The 14,695-nt window shown below is 44.4% G+C and overlaps 1 protein-coding gene and 1 long non-coding RNA gene across 7 annotated transcripts in view; both read left to right on the top strand.

The window, feature by feature from the left end:
• The window catches only part of DNAH5 (dynein axonemal heavy chain 5), a 323,695-nt gene that overhangs the window by 65,542 nt on the left and 243,458 nt on the right, over positions 1 to 14,695 (top strand). Inside the window, exon 1 of one of the 6 annotated variants that reach the window (XM_082382594.1) lies at positions 4,781 to 5,107. The exons of 3 other annotated variants lie outside the window; for them this stretch is intronic. Coding sequence is in view for 1 of the 3 variants with exons in the window: in XM_082382591.1 (XP_082238717.1) it covers positions 5,091 to 5,102 (12 nt within the window). In the remaining 2 variants the exon portion in view is untranslated. Of the gene's footprint in view, positions 1 to 4,780; positions 5,108 to 14,695 lie in introns of those variants that run through there. 2 more of the 6 variants (XM_082382591.1, XM_082382593.1) reach the window with 2 other exon arrangements.
• LOC309624510 lies at positions 5,228 to 8,562 on the top strand. The gene is made up of 2 exons (XR_014241982.1): positions 5,228 to 5,739; positions 6,054 to 8,562. It is a non-coding gene; the product is annotated as an uncharacterized lncRNA (long non-coding RNA).

Genomic DNA, 14,695 nt, shown 5'->3' with positions numbered 1-14,695 from the left:
CATGTGCAGCAGCCAAGTGGCTGGAGGGCCCCCGAGGATGGTGCCCTTGGGCCTCGTGGGCCATGGAGGACCAGAGGGGAAAAAGGCATCTGCAGAGAGTGGCTTGGCCAACACCCACAGCTCCTTACGGGAACATCTCTGAATGATGCCTGTGGAGAGGAGCCACGCCTGCAGCCCTTCTCATTACCATCATCCAAAGGATGGCTCACCTCCAGGCACCTGCTCAACTTCTAGCAGGACTGATGCCCACTTGTGCCTGGAGGCTTTGCTTGGCTCATCTTACCAAAAGGGAGGATATCCCTGCTTCAGTATCCAAGGGTATTTGTAAGTCCTTTTAACCCCTGCCTGCAAAACAGAGTTGGGATTCTGGACACCAAGGGAGATGGTGGTGGTCACGGAGTAGAAGAGATGCCACCTGCCCAGCAGCTGTATTTGGGAGGATCTGAATAAAACCAGCTAGAGGTTTTATTCATGGATTGTTTCACCTCTGCCGCACCTCCTTGCCTCAGGTTGGGACAGTGGTGAAAGTTACCTCTAGTGTGAGACTGTCCAATGCATAATTCATGTTTGTAAAATAAAATTGACCCACAAAAAATCTAATGGTTGGCAGTTGCCATATCACTTAGGAATGCTTTCAGTTGCAGGGAACAGAAAACACCATGTACAAAGCTTTAATTCCCCATCTAACAAGTGGTCTGGAAGTGGCAGTTGCTATTGTTGGTTCAGACTCAAAGACATTAAAGCTATCATTTTTGTAATTCAAAGGGCTGTTCCCTGATGGTCATTACAAAGGACTGAATATTTGTGTCCCCCCTAAATTTCATATGTTGAAACCCTAATTCTAATATGATGTTATTAAAAGGTGGGGCCTTTGGGACTTCATTAGGTCATGAGGATGGAGCCCTCATAAATGGGGTTAGTGCCCTTATAAGAAGAGGCCAGTGAGTTAGCTAGCTCTCTTTCTGTCATGTGAAGATACAATGAGAAGTCAGCATTGGTAACCTGGAAGAGAGCTCTCATCAGAACCAGACCAGGCCGGCACCTTAATTTCAGACTTCCAACCCCTAGAACTATGAGAAATGTTTATGTTGCTTATAAGTTATCCAGTCTATGATACTTCTTTATAGTAGCTCCAACTGACTAAGACAGTCATAATGTAGCTGATTGCAACAGCTCCAGGAATCATGGTTGCATTCCAATTGCAAGAAGGTGTGAAGGGGACGGCTGAATCTGTCCCTTTCCTGAGGAAAGCAAAGGCATTCCCAGGAGCCCTAGGAGACTGACTTTTATGGTTCACCAGCCAGAATCATGCCACACAGCCACCTGTAACTACAAGGGACCCTGGGAAATATTAGCCATTTCCTGCGTATACAGGAGAGGTAGATGTTTCTTTGCCAATCTTATTCTTCTTAATGAGACTGAAAAATGTGTGAGTTAGCCAACCAACAGTGACTTCTTCCACTGCCAAGTCTATAATTCAACTTAATATTGATTTGTGAACTAATAATTCCTTCACTGTCTATTGATGCTTGCTAGCCCACAATTTGTGACCAGCAACAAAAGTTTCCCCTCCAAATTATGGAAGTAAAATGGTTAACAAAATTCTCTCCAGTAATCAATTTTTTTTAAAAATTAGAAGTTACCATTATATCATTTTAGTGACAGACAAATACAGTCAATTTCGTGGAATGCTACATTGCTGACAAAGCATTGTAAAGCATTGTGATTTTGAAAATCACATGTGGAGGAAAAAACTGTATAATTTTTGTCTTAAAATAGATTATAAAACACAGTACAAAAAAGGAGACTTGGTTTCTAGTCCTGTCTTAGTTATTACACAGCTTTGTGGCCTCTGACAAGTTGATCTTTGTTTTCTTTTCCATACAGTGATAATCTTTTCTATACAATAAAATTGTGATCTACTTTAGTTATTGTCAGATCTGAAATCTCATGATTCTATGTAATTAGTCTTGGTGTCTTTGATTCTGTGTGGGTGGACAATAAATAAATTGCTACGTGTTCATTCATTTGGTTTTCTTAAATTCAAGAGCTATTTTTTGAACACCTACTGTGTGTTGGGCAACAGAAGCACTAAGGATGGATCTCTTGTTAAAAGACCAATTTAAGTGGGGATTTTAGTTTGAGGTTTACTTTAAAATTTTTTAGGGAAAAAAATTGAATTATTTTCCTTAAAGCAGATTTGCCCAATTCCTTCAATGGTGGGGTTATTTCCAGCCATGGTCAGAGAGGGCAGGACCTAAGGAACCTGCAGGGTCCTCTGGCCCAAGCATCTTCCCTGCCACCTTGTCATCTCACTCAAGGTTCCTATCACTGGGCTGACTCCATCTCCAGAAGGTCAAGTTTAAGAGAACAGGTACAGGAGGGGCGGGAGAACGGGCTGAGACAGCTATCTGCCCAGCAACAACTAACTGCTGGGATTAATCTAGACTATTAGGAAGCCAGAAGGGCGTCCTCTGAGGGTGGTGCCCCGGGCAGGAAGTTATGGACCCCTATAGCTAGGGAAGGTCTGGGACCCAGGCCAGACCCAAGGAGGTCTGCTCTAGCTTGGGGATCCTGAACAACGTATACCCCTCTGAAAGCAAAGAAGAATTTTTAGCAGGAAGAGAAGACCAAAGACAAAAATATCTAGTTCACAGTTTTGCCTAAGATGGTACAGACCAGGGAACTGCAGGACTCTTTTGAAAATGTTAGCCCTGGCTTTCTTTCTGAAATCAGCCAGACTTGTGTTGGTGTGTCATCATCTCTGGAGGTGCCCCTCTCTCCTCCTAGCCCCTCACTCTCACCTTCTGTCACCTCAACGCAGGTGTACCTTGTTTTATTGCTCTTTGCTTTATCGGGCTTCGCAGATAGTGGGTTTTTTTTTTTACAAAGTGAAGGTTTATGGCAACGTTGTGTGGAGCAAATCTAACAGCACAACTTTTCCAACAGCTTTTACTCACTTGGTGTCTCTGTGTCACATTTTGGTAATTCTTGAAATATTTCAAACTTCTTCATCATTATTATATTTGTTATGGTGATCTGTGACCGGTGATCTTTGGTGTTACTATTGCAAAAAAATTACAACTGGCTGAAGGCTCAGATGATGGTTAGCATATTTTAGCAATAAAGTATTTTTAAACTAAGGTATGTACACTGCTTGGACATAATACTATCGCACATTTAATAGACCACAGTATGGCATAGACATAAATTTTCTATGCACTGAGAAACCAAAAAATTCATGTGACTCACTTTATTGCAGTATTTGCTTTATTGCAGTGGCCTGGAATTGAACATGCAATATATCTGAGGTGCCTGTATAGTCCAGAGGTTAAACACCAGATGGAGCCAAGTTTCAGGGGTCACAATCTCCTTCTGGTGATGGTCCTGGGTAACTCTCTGTCTCCTCTGTAATATAGTGATAATAGTGATAATGGCCAAGTTTAGAGGGTGTCTTAAGATATGATTTAACTCACAATCATGACCTAGAAGAGTGTTAGCTCTCATTTCCCCTTCTCAGACCTACCCACTACCGACACCCTCTTTTCCTGGGCTGTCTTTCCTGGCCAAGCTGAGTTTTCATCTCTGTTAAAAGAATAACTCTTTTCTTGAGGGCCTGGTTTTAAATCTTCCGAGGTGATTACTGGGTGCACAATGAACTCTGACAATAGGCTACTGAGAGAAACAGGATGATGACACTCCCTAGAACCAAAAAAAGTCATTTAAAATTTTCTTAGTTTCTGAAGAGTGTTTAGAGTTGGTACTGCTTAATGGTTTTTTTCCTAGTAAGAATTTGAACAATTGTTCAAGAGCTAATCGGTATTTAGTAGCCCTTATGAACAGATGCAATCTTTTCCTTCCCATGGAGATTTGGAGCTGGTCTCCCTAGAATTTATAGTCTAGTAGATTTGAACTGTTTAATACAGTAGCCAGCAGTCGTATTAACTATTGAGCATTTGAAATGAGACCGGTCTGATCTGGAACCTACTGTTTGTGTAAAATACACATAAAAATTTGAGGATGTAGTATAGTTAACACAAGTTCGTGGTTCACATCTGCAAAACAACTCAGGAAATGTGCATCAGATATGGCTGCGTAGGTACTTCAGAGAGGAGCTAAAGCAGAGGATATGGGGGAAGGCCTGGCCCAGGAAGGCCCCATAGGGTCCTGCTCGGTTACAGTTGATAAAAAGAATCTAAAATATCTCACGAATAATTGTTCTATTGATAACATGTTGAAATAATATTTTGGATATATAGGGTTAAATGAAACATTGCTAAAATAATTGCACCTGTTTCTTTTTACTTGTTAAAAATGTGGCTCCTAGAGCTATAAATGGACACATGTGGCAAACATATTTCTAACGGGCAGTCCTAGTCCCACTGAGAGAGGACAATTTGCAGAGATAACATATTTATATTCTCCTTTGTAAAGTCGTTTAGGGCAAAGTTCCTGGAATCTTCACACATGCCAATGCAGCTACTGTTCTGACAGGCAGACAGCATTTAGGAAATTATCTGTGTCACCTTCAGGTTAAAACTCAAGGTTAAACATTTCCAGTGAGTTTCAGGCTGAAGAATCAGCTGTGAAGATACCTGACAAGGACACAACGAGAGGAACCAAAGTATGAGTCAAGACTGTGGGAAGACGTGCGAATTAAAGTTGAAACATTCTAAATCTCATTTTGAAAATTTTTCTCCCGATGCTAGAAACATAAAATTCAGAAGAGACATTCCAAACAAGGGGCCTTGGTTGATGCTAGCAGGAATATTCAGCTCAGAGCCAACCGAAACGGCATCTGGGGCTCGGTAGCCGAAACCTCTGGATTTCCGCTCTCCGGGAGCCGGCGGCGAGCTCGCTGCGGCGTAAGTGCCTCCGGACCCCCCAGCCCGGGGAGGCGCTGGAGCACCAGGAGCGGGAGGAGGGAACCCGGTCCAGGCGGAGCAACGCTCGTCGCCACGGCGACCGCCTGAGCCGCAAACAGCCCGGTGAGCGGAGCGAGAAGCAGTCCGAGCGGACGCCGGGGAGCAGCGCGGGCCGGCCGGCCCCCACCCGTGGCGTGTCCCCGCGGAGCGCCGGAGGGCAGCGCCATGGACAAGCTGGTACTGTGCGTGCTCGCTCCGCGCGGCTCCCACGCTCGGCCCGCCCCGCCACGGCCCACGCGCGGCCTCCCAGCTGCCGGGGGCTCGCGGCTCCACGGGGTCCGCGCACGGGCGGGGCGGGCTTCAGCTTCAGGGCGTGGGTCCTGAAAGCGCCTTCGTGAGCCTGAGGGGCTAGAGTTGCCGCGTTCTGAGTTTGGCGTGTTTTGCTCAGGAGGCCAGGGCACTCATACAAACGCCTAGGTTCAGGGACCACCTCTCCCCTTTATCCTCAGCTTGCTGCGGAAAGGCCACTAGTGGGCTGCGTGGGGACCCAAGCAACCCTTGACCCATAGCGAGCATCAAGTAGGTCCAGGTGTGGCGGAGGCAGCTCTTGTGGGAAGTTGTTGGCTGTAACTAGCTCTCATTAGCCCTTGGGTTTGGACAAAAGCCAGTGTTTAGTTTCCTTGGAGAGAGGGAGAGGGGTGAGGGGCAGAGGAAGCCCCATTGGGCAGTTTCCTGGTGTCTTTTACTTTTGCCTGAGTGCACAGCAGGTGAGAAAGGGCCGGAAACGAACTCTGTGCGTTTAAATCAGCTTTCGCTTCATTTGGCCTTGCTCGCTCTCTTAAATGAATATTGTGGAGTGGAAAAAAAAATCCAGGTACTTGTCTTTTTATTTATTTATTTATTTATTTATTTATTTATTTATGGCTGTGTTGGGTCTTCGTTTCTGCGCGAGGGCTTTCTCTAGTTGCGGCGAGCGGGGGCCACTCTTCATCGCGGTGCGCGGGCCTCTCACTGTCGCGGCCTCTCCGGTTGCAGAGCACAGGCTCCAGACGCGCAGGCTCAGTAGTTGTGTCTCACGGGCCCAGCTGCTCCGCGGCATGTGGGATCTTCCCAGACCAGGGCTCGAACCCGTGTCCCCTGCATTGGCAGGCAGACCCCCAACCACTGCGCCACCAGGGAAGACCCCAGGTACTTGTTTTTGCATTTATCTCCAAAAGTGATTCCTGCTTTTTGGAATTCAGGGAAGGTCTAGGAGACTAAAGCCTTTTCTACAAACAAGAAATGGGGGACACGGAGGGTCTTTTTGTACGCAGGAGGGCCCGGCAAGGTCCTGCTCAGTTTCAATATGGATTTCTGTGGTTACATTATACATTTTATCATTTACACTATCTCTAACTGTATTACATAGGAATATATTATGCTAATCAATAAAATATGCATCCTGTCATGATTTAATACACATAAATTGTATTACTGACTTAATTAAGAGCAATGTATATAGTTTATGTATATAATACTTCGACATTTTCCTCCCCTCTGTAGATATTTACCTTGTGGAAAATTACCTGTTTTATTCTTGTGAGCATCTTGCTATGGTAGACTCATATTAATATTCTTATTTTCATATAACTTATGTCATAAATACATGGAATTTCCAGTATATCTACTTTGTGTTTCATTAAGACAAATACTAGTTAGTTCACTTTAATCTTTTTAGTGACTCTTTTACCCATTTTCTGTCCAGAAAAATAGACCCTGAAATGACAGATGGCATTGCAACTGCTAATACCTATAAACCAATGTCTTTTTTGTATTCCTTAATTGAAAATCTATGTATTATATAATCTTACATAAATTTATCAAGTTTAACCCTGTAAGAATATAAAAATATGGCTATTAGCCTTATAGCATATTCTTATGTTTTATTACTTATGCTCACTTTAAGACTGAAAAAAGTAGGCCACTAAAACAATATCATTCCAATTTTATAAAAATAAAAAAGGTATGTAAATATGTATAGAAAACAGAGTAAAAAGACATATACCAAAATATTGATCTCTGGCTGGTGGCATTAAAGAGGATTTTCGTTTTTTTTTTTCCCTTTAAAATTTTTTCATAATGAATATACATATGGTAAATTATATTTATATATTTAAATATAAATTATCAGTATATAGTTAAATTATATAGTTAAGTAAAATGCAAACATATTGTTAAAAAAAAAAATATATATATATATATATACACACACTCCCTGATGGCTTTCAGGGGAGGGTTTTTTTTTTTTTTTAAATCAGTCATCAATTTTATACACATCAGTGTATACATGTCAATCCCAATCGCCCAATTTAGCACACCACCATCCCCACCCCACCGCGGTTTTCCCCCCTTGGTGTCCATACGTTTGTTCTCTACATCTGTGTCTCAACTTCTGCCCTGCAAACCAGTTCATCTGTACCATTTTTCTAGGTTCCACATACATGCGTTAATATACGATATTTGTTTTTCTCTTTCTGACTTACTTCACTCTGTATGACAGTCTCTAGATCCATCCACGTCTCAACAAATGACTCAATTTTGTTCCTTTTTATGGCTGAGTAATATTCCATTATATATATGTACCACAACTTCTTTATCCATTCGTCTGTCTGTGGGCATTTAGGTTGCTTCCATGACCTGGCTATTGTAAATAGTGCTGCAATGAACATTGGACATTTGAATATTTATTGAATATTTATTTTTTATTTTTATTTTATGGCTGTGTTGGGTCTTCGTTTCTGTGCGAGGGCTTTCTCCAGTTGCGGCGAGTGGGGGCCACTCTAAATCGCGGTGCGTGGGCCTCTCACTGTCGCGGCCTCTCTTGTTGCGGAGCACAGGCTCCAGACGCGCAGGCTCATCAGTTGTGGCTCACGGGCCTAGTTGCTCCATGGCATGTGCGATCTTCCCAGACCAGGGCTCGAACCCGTGTTCCCTGCATTGGCAGGCAGATTCTCAACCACTGCACCACCAGGGAAGCCCCAGGGGAGGGTTTTTAAAGGCAACGTTTGGGGTGAGGGATGCAGCTCATGGATTTCCTTCTGATTGGTTGGTGGTGAGGTAACAGGGTGATGTTTTGGGAATCTTAATCATCAGCCTTCTGGTTCCGATCAGTCTGGGATCTGCGCTTGCGCTCAGCATGTCGTCACCATCGCCCACTTGTAGTCACCATCTTCCGTCCTCCATCTTCCCCCACCTCCACCTTAGTTTCTGCAGAACAACAATTCAAAGATATGTGTCCGATGGTTATGAGTATCCCTTGAGGGGGAACAGGACTCTGTTGAAGGTATCATTACTTTTCTTGCTTGACTGCTTTTCCTTTGTTTCTGCATTCCCTCACTTCCCTAGTTAGTAACTGCTTAAGTCAGCTCTTTGGAACTCAGGGAAGGTCTAGGAGACTAAAGCCTTTTCTACAAACAAGAAATGGGGGACACGGAGGGTCTTTTGTACCCAGAAGGGCCCCACAAGTTCCTGCCCAGTGTCAATATGGATTTCTGTGGTTACATTATTTAGGAAAAATAAAAGCAAGTGGACACTGAGACATATACATTGTTACAGCTGGGAAATGGGACGGCCTCGGAGCTTTCAATTCCCTGGGGAGGATAGAGGACGCCGTTCATCTTCCTTGTCTGAGGCTAGTATAGCATTAGAAAAAGGCTGCTATGAATAGGGCTATTTCGAGGAATTGGTTCCCGCTGCAGGAGAAATGTCAGGAGGAAGTTTACCTGTTACATTTTCTCTTTTAGTCACGCTAAGCTCTTTCCTGGCACTGAGCACCAAGGCTGTTTATTTATACCTCTCTGCTGTTTGCATTTGGCTTTACTCTTTGTAGCCTTACTTTTAACAAACAGACAGAAAAAGGGCGGAACAACTGCTCACTCCTTACTTTGTTTACGAATAAAAATCAAGAGCTTCAGTTCAAGAGTAAACTGCCCACCAGGGATATTTTGGTTTCCCAGGCTATTGCATGACACTCCTGGGAGGAGGTCAGCATTCGAGATGATGCTTGGATCCAGGTGTCCCTTCCCCTCAGGGCCAGGCCCACCCCATCACCAGGTCCCATGGGTGGTTTGTTGGTTAGAATCTGAATGAATGCTTTCTTTCCGTATTAACTCCTCTCTAGAGAAAATGCTTCGAGAGTCAGGCTGGGGTAGGAAAGATAGAATTAGAGGATACTTGAGCAGTTTGGTTCAATTCAAAACACACTGCCTTAAGTACCTACTGTGTTTGGAGTACTGTGGAAGGGCTCTGGGGAATTTGACTTTCTTTTCTGTCTCCATTTTTCCTCCCCTCCCCCCACTTTCTTCCTCCCTCTCTTCTTGCTTCTCTCCTCCTTCCTCCCTCCCTCCTCCTCCCTCCCTTCCCCTACTTCCCCTCCTACAGTATGTATTGCATGCTTTCCTGTGGACCCTTTTCTCAAATTGCCCTTGATGATTTTGAAGTTCCCCTAACACTCACGACACAATTAATGATTATTCTCCCCTTTTCTTTGGGGACCAGATGAGGTGAACAAATTGTGACTGCTGCCTCCTGGTTTTGAGTAACTTGGGTAAGTGATTTGGGCCTGTCTTGCAGGAGGTGGATTATACATATTGAGAAAGGAGGGTGAACATGTGATGCTTGTCAGATTCCTGACAAAGTTTATGCCTGCCCAGAGGTTATGCTATTTTAATAAGGCCATTTAGAGAAAGCCTGCCATTGTTCCTACCCCAGATGGGGTAGTAGAATTATGATCGGGTTCCCATGGGCCAACATTTCTGCCCCAGGGGAGATAACATGAAGAGTCAGAATGTCTTCCTTTCTTGAAGCAGCCTCCAGGTTGGGCCAACAGGGCTTGGCTGTGGGATGTGGGCGAAGCCTCCTGCACCCATCCTCAAGGGAGTGGTCATAGACTTCCTTGGACTGCTTGGACGTTGGAAAAAATAAAAGAATCTTACTCTTGGAGGGCTGAAAGCTGGGTGGGCCACTTCTGAACATTGTTCAGCTTATTTGGGTAAAGACTAAGAGTTTGTGATGCAGTGGTGTCCTGGGGTGTCCATGTTATTGCTCATTACAAAGAAGCAAAGCGAGGCCTAGCCCAGAGGGAGCGGTCATCCCCGACTCTGGCAGCCCTCCCAGAAGAGGGTCGACCAAGTGTCAGGGGCTGTGTTGGGGACTCAGGAGACGTCTTGACAGAAAGGTGGCTGTTACCTTTCAGATAAGGACCAGCTGGGCCAGGAGGAACCTTGACTTAGATTTGACACGCCTACTTCCCAGTAAACGATGTTGAGATAGACACTAAGCAGCAGTATTCGAAGCATTTCCTTTCAGGTGAGAGTGGAAGCTCTGGGGAGTTGGAGGTTCTGCTGGTTATCATGCTGCACATCAGGTCACCCCCAAACTCAGTGGCTTGAAATAGCAACAATCGTGTTATCTCTTCCAATTTCTGTGGGTCAGGAAGCCAGGGATGGGCTCAGCTGGGTGGCTCTGGCTTGAGGGTCCCTCCTATGGCGTTTGGGGCGCTGGTGTAGCTGGGACTGGACAGGCATCTCTCTCTCTTCGTGTGTCTTAGGTCAGACACGGCTGGTTTGAGACACGGCCCCGCCTGGTTGGTCTCTCTGAATAGGCTTCCTCACAGCAAGGCGGTCTCAGGGAAGTTGGCTGCTTTCATAGTGGCCGAGAGCATCCAAGAGGAGAATTCCAGAGACCAAGGTAGAAGCTGCCTCACCTTTATGACCTAAACACGGGAGTTACTTCTGCTGTGGTCAAAACAGTCACGACTTCCTCCCTCCTCATTTTGAGGGCGGAGACCCCACCTCTCAATGGGAAGAATGTCCACCTCTCATAAGGACACCAATTTTATTGGACTAGGGCCCATCCCAATGACCTGGTCTTAACTTGGTACAATTTACAAGGACCCTATATTCAAATAAGGTCATAGCCTGAGGTCTTGGGGGACTTCAACATACCTTTTCTGGGAGGGACACAATTCAACACATAATAGTGATAAAATGCATCAATCTATTATTAGTAATTTCCCTTTTAGTATGAATTCTTATTTTTTTCTTTAAAATATATAGTTTTAAATTTAAGAAGTAGTCAATAGTCATGGAAAATAAAGAAAAAACCCCTCAAATGACACAAACAATTTAAAGCATGTCTTTATCCCAGTCCTGTCTACTAGCTCCCTCACTGGAAGCAGTCATGGCAGTAGTGGTTTTGGATGTCCTCTGAGAAACTTCCATGCACCTCAATGTTTTCATCTATAAAATGGAAATATTACCTTCCTCACAAGATAATGTTTAGAATGAAATGAGTTAGTAAATGTAAAACACAGTGTGAGAGAAGGCACTTAATAAGTGTTATTCATTTTCCCAGCTTAGTGAGGATAGTCTAGAAGTGGTTTACAGTGAAACTAATGAAGGTTAGGTTTCAGGCCCCCCACTTGCACGGGGCGGACCCAGGAATGTGTTCAATGGATGTACGTTTTTGTACAATGTGCAGAAGTAAGATATCTTTTTTTTTTTTTTTTTAATTTTATTTATTTATTTATTTATTTATTTATGGCTGTGCTGGGTCTTCGTTTCTGTGCGAGGGCTTTCTCTAGTTGCGGCAAGTGGGAGCCACTCTTCATCGCGGTGCGCGGGCCTCTCACTGTCGCGGCCTCTCTTGTTGCAGAGCACAGGCTCCAGACGCGCAGGCTCAGTAGTTGTGGCTCACGGGCCCAGTCACTCCGCGGCATGTGGGATCCTCCCAGACCAGGGCTTGAACCCGTGTCCCCTGCATTGGCAGGCAGACTCTCAACCACTGCGCCACCAGGGAAGCCCAAAGTAAGATATCTTAACCGCCATTGGTGAAGAAGTGAGTAAGTCTCTTTCCATTTTAACTTCACCTTCATTCAACCTTCCCTGTTCTTGGGTGAAGTTGGAATGGCAACAGGCATTTTTGAGATGCAAGGGGAAGCTGAGTTGAGAAAACCTCTCCTGCAGGTTTGGGGGGATATGTCAAAGAGCTGGCACGAATATATTTTGCTCTATGTCTCTGCTATGCGTTCCTCCTGTGGTGTCCACTTGGCCAGATTCATGACCTAAAGGTCCAGGGCTGAGGTCATGTTCAACGTGAAGGTGTTCTGTGGTGCCCAGCTTGGAAGGATGGGCTCCATGGGGGAGAAACCAGGTTTGAAATGGATGAGCCAGAAGCTAGTCTAGGGAAACACTGAATCACCAAATGTGCCCAGAGCAGAGGACTGGGTTCTCATCAATGTCTGTTCAAAAATGCAAATTCTCGTCTGTCGTGACCGTTCTTGATAATGTAATAATATAATTGTAAACACAGTATACATTTTTTTCCCTTTATGATAGAAATTATGCAAAATAGAGTTGATCAGAATTCCTGTGTTTGTAGGGTACAAACCTGTAAACTGTAAATAGCCAGTACGTCTGTCTGGGAACTTGGGTGTTTTGAGTACCCCGTCTCTCCATAATAAAAGACAAATTTCAGTCATCCCTGCTGGAGGAAGGACTAAATTATCTTTGTATTCATTCTATAGAAGACATTGCAAAGTTGTTGTAAGAAGAGGAAATCAAAGAGTTTTCGGCCAAAACCATATCTCTATGTATCTCTATGTATATCTATTTTGACATAAAAGTCTTCCAGGAAATTAATACAAATATTCTGTTATTTATTTCCTGGCTTTTGTGTTACCAGCCTTAAAAAATGTGTAATTTGTTATATTTTATTTTTTCTTTCTAGGTAAATATTCACTTTAATGCCTAATTTTGTGTTTATAATTCTGTTTTCTCTTTCTTAATGTGGGACCCCCAATTTGAGTAAACCTCAGACCCCACTAAATCGAGATCCACCCCACACTGGCCTAAGTAAGTGCTATAATGGGTTACTTGGGAGCTCTTGGCTCTGGTGGAGGATGGGAGGGGAGAAGGAGAGAGGAGGTGGAAGGAAGGAAGGAAGGAAGGGGCTAAAGACTAATTTTGCCTTTGTCCCAGTTTTCCCTCGGGCTGGCTTTGGTGGTGGGGCATCCAGCATCATTTGTTAAATGAACCTACTGTATAGCACAGGGAACTCTGCTCAATATTATGTAACAACCTAAATGGGAAAAGAATTTGAAAAAGGATACATGTATATGTATAACTGAATCACTTTGCTACACACCTGAAACTCACACAGCATTGTTAATCAACTGGACTCCAATATAAAATAAAAAGTTAAAAAAAAAGCATGTTACACGTGCTGTGCTCTACAAGGCAATGTGGCGGATGTAAAAGAAACTGAAGGTACGGGTCTTTGTTCTCAAAAAGGTTTAACCATCTCATTGGGAAGACAAGCATGCCAAACACTGCTGAAAATCCTAAACAAGTTAAAATGAAAACCGACTCAGCAAAAAGTGCATGTGGTTACTCAAAATGCGTGGAGAGCACAGGGGAATCAGTGTGGGCAAAGCCTGAAATTGGCCTCCATCAGCCACTCCAAGTCTTGTCTGAGGACCAGCGCGCGACCAGGAGATCCTGGCATGTGGTCAGCCTACCTGCATTGATACGGGTTCGCTGCCACTCACGTGTGATGGACAGATGCTGCTGAAGACGGATTGTGACAATGAACCTGCACAGCTGTTTCAAGTGAACCTGAGGAGGCGAACAGCTAGCCATGCAGGGAGAAGAGATGTTCCAGGCAAAGCGGTAAGGGCAGCAGACAGACGGATTAGGTGAGCAAAGAGGCGGAGCTGGACAAAGAGCTCTCAAATGAGGTCCTTGCTCTCCAGCTAGGTTACGACTCCTTTTCCGTCGAAGTTTATAAGTGGAGAAGCCTGTCAGCCCTATGGTGGCTCCTTTTAGTAATGATGAAGAATGATTAAGCCTATTTTCCGTGTCATAGCAGACTTTGATTATACATAGTTGTTGTGTCTGGGGTTAGGTATCTTTTCATGTTTGTAATGCGTAATGAGTCATTTTACAACAGGATACTACTCTTCTGTCTTTCTTCATGATATGACTATTTTGCTGAAGTTTCTTATAGTCATGATTTTAAAGGTCTACCTTTCTTTAATGTATACTATTATTTCGACCATTTCAGAATGGATGATAGTACTTTTCCAGGAAGGCCAGTGTACATAATTAATTATGTCAATGGCGGAATTCCTTTTGAGGGGGGAAATTGTCTTTGTTTGGGAAAAACAAACGCTTGTTAAGTCACTAGAGATAGGAGATGAGACCTGAGGGCAAAGCCAGAACAACGCAGAAGAGGAGCTTACAGCAGGCTCACTGTCTGGGTGGGTGAGGGGTGGAGGAGAGATGGAGGCTGGACGAAGGCTGGGGGATGCCTGCAGATGGGGGCTGGGTCAAGTGCAGTGGAAGAGTCATGGGAAAATCCCCCAGGCGAGGGATGAGCAGGGAGCCTGAGAGTGGGAATGCCCAGGGTTCATTGGGAAACTGTCTTCCCCCTTTTGCTCTATGGGGTCTGCTCTATTCACAAGCTACTTTGTTGTTTCCTAGAGTTTGAGCAATGTGCTGCGTTGTACATCTGGACCCCTAGAGGAAGGACCTCAGAGCTGGGGTTATCTTGAGCCCTTCAGCCCCTTGGGGGTCTACTGAAGTCTTAGAAAGGGCATGGAATGGGTGCTCGGCCAGATTCATCTAGACCTCAAGAGGCTAGGGCATCACAGCTGGCTTCTGGGTACCTTACTGCATGGGGGTGTGACTGTTAATTAGCAGAGCTGATTCCAGAACCACCCATGCAGCAAATCTCTTTTTGTAGCCATGCTCATGCTTTTCAAACTTTTTTTGAGGATGGACCATAGGATT

This window comes from Balaenoptera borealis, assembly GCF_965194805.1.
Source record: "Balaenoptera borealis genome assembly, chromosome: 2".
NCBI lineage: Eukaryota > Metazoa > Chordata > Mammalia > Artiodactyla > Balaenopteridae > Balaenoptera > Balaenoptera borealis.
This window is presented reverse-complemented; position numbering and strand designations above follow the sequence as displayed.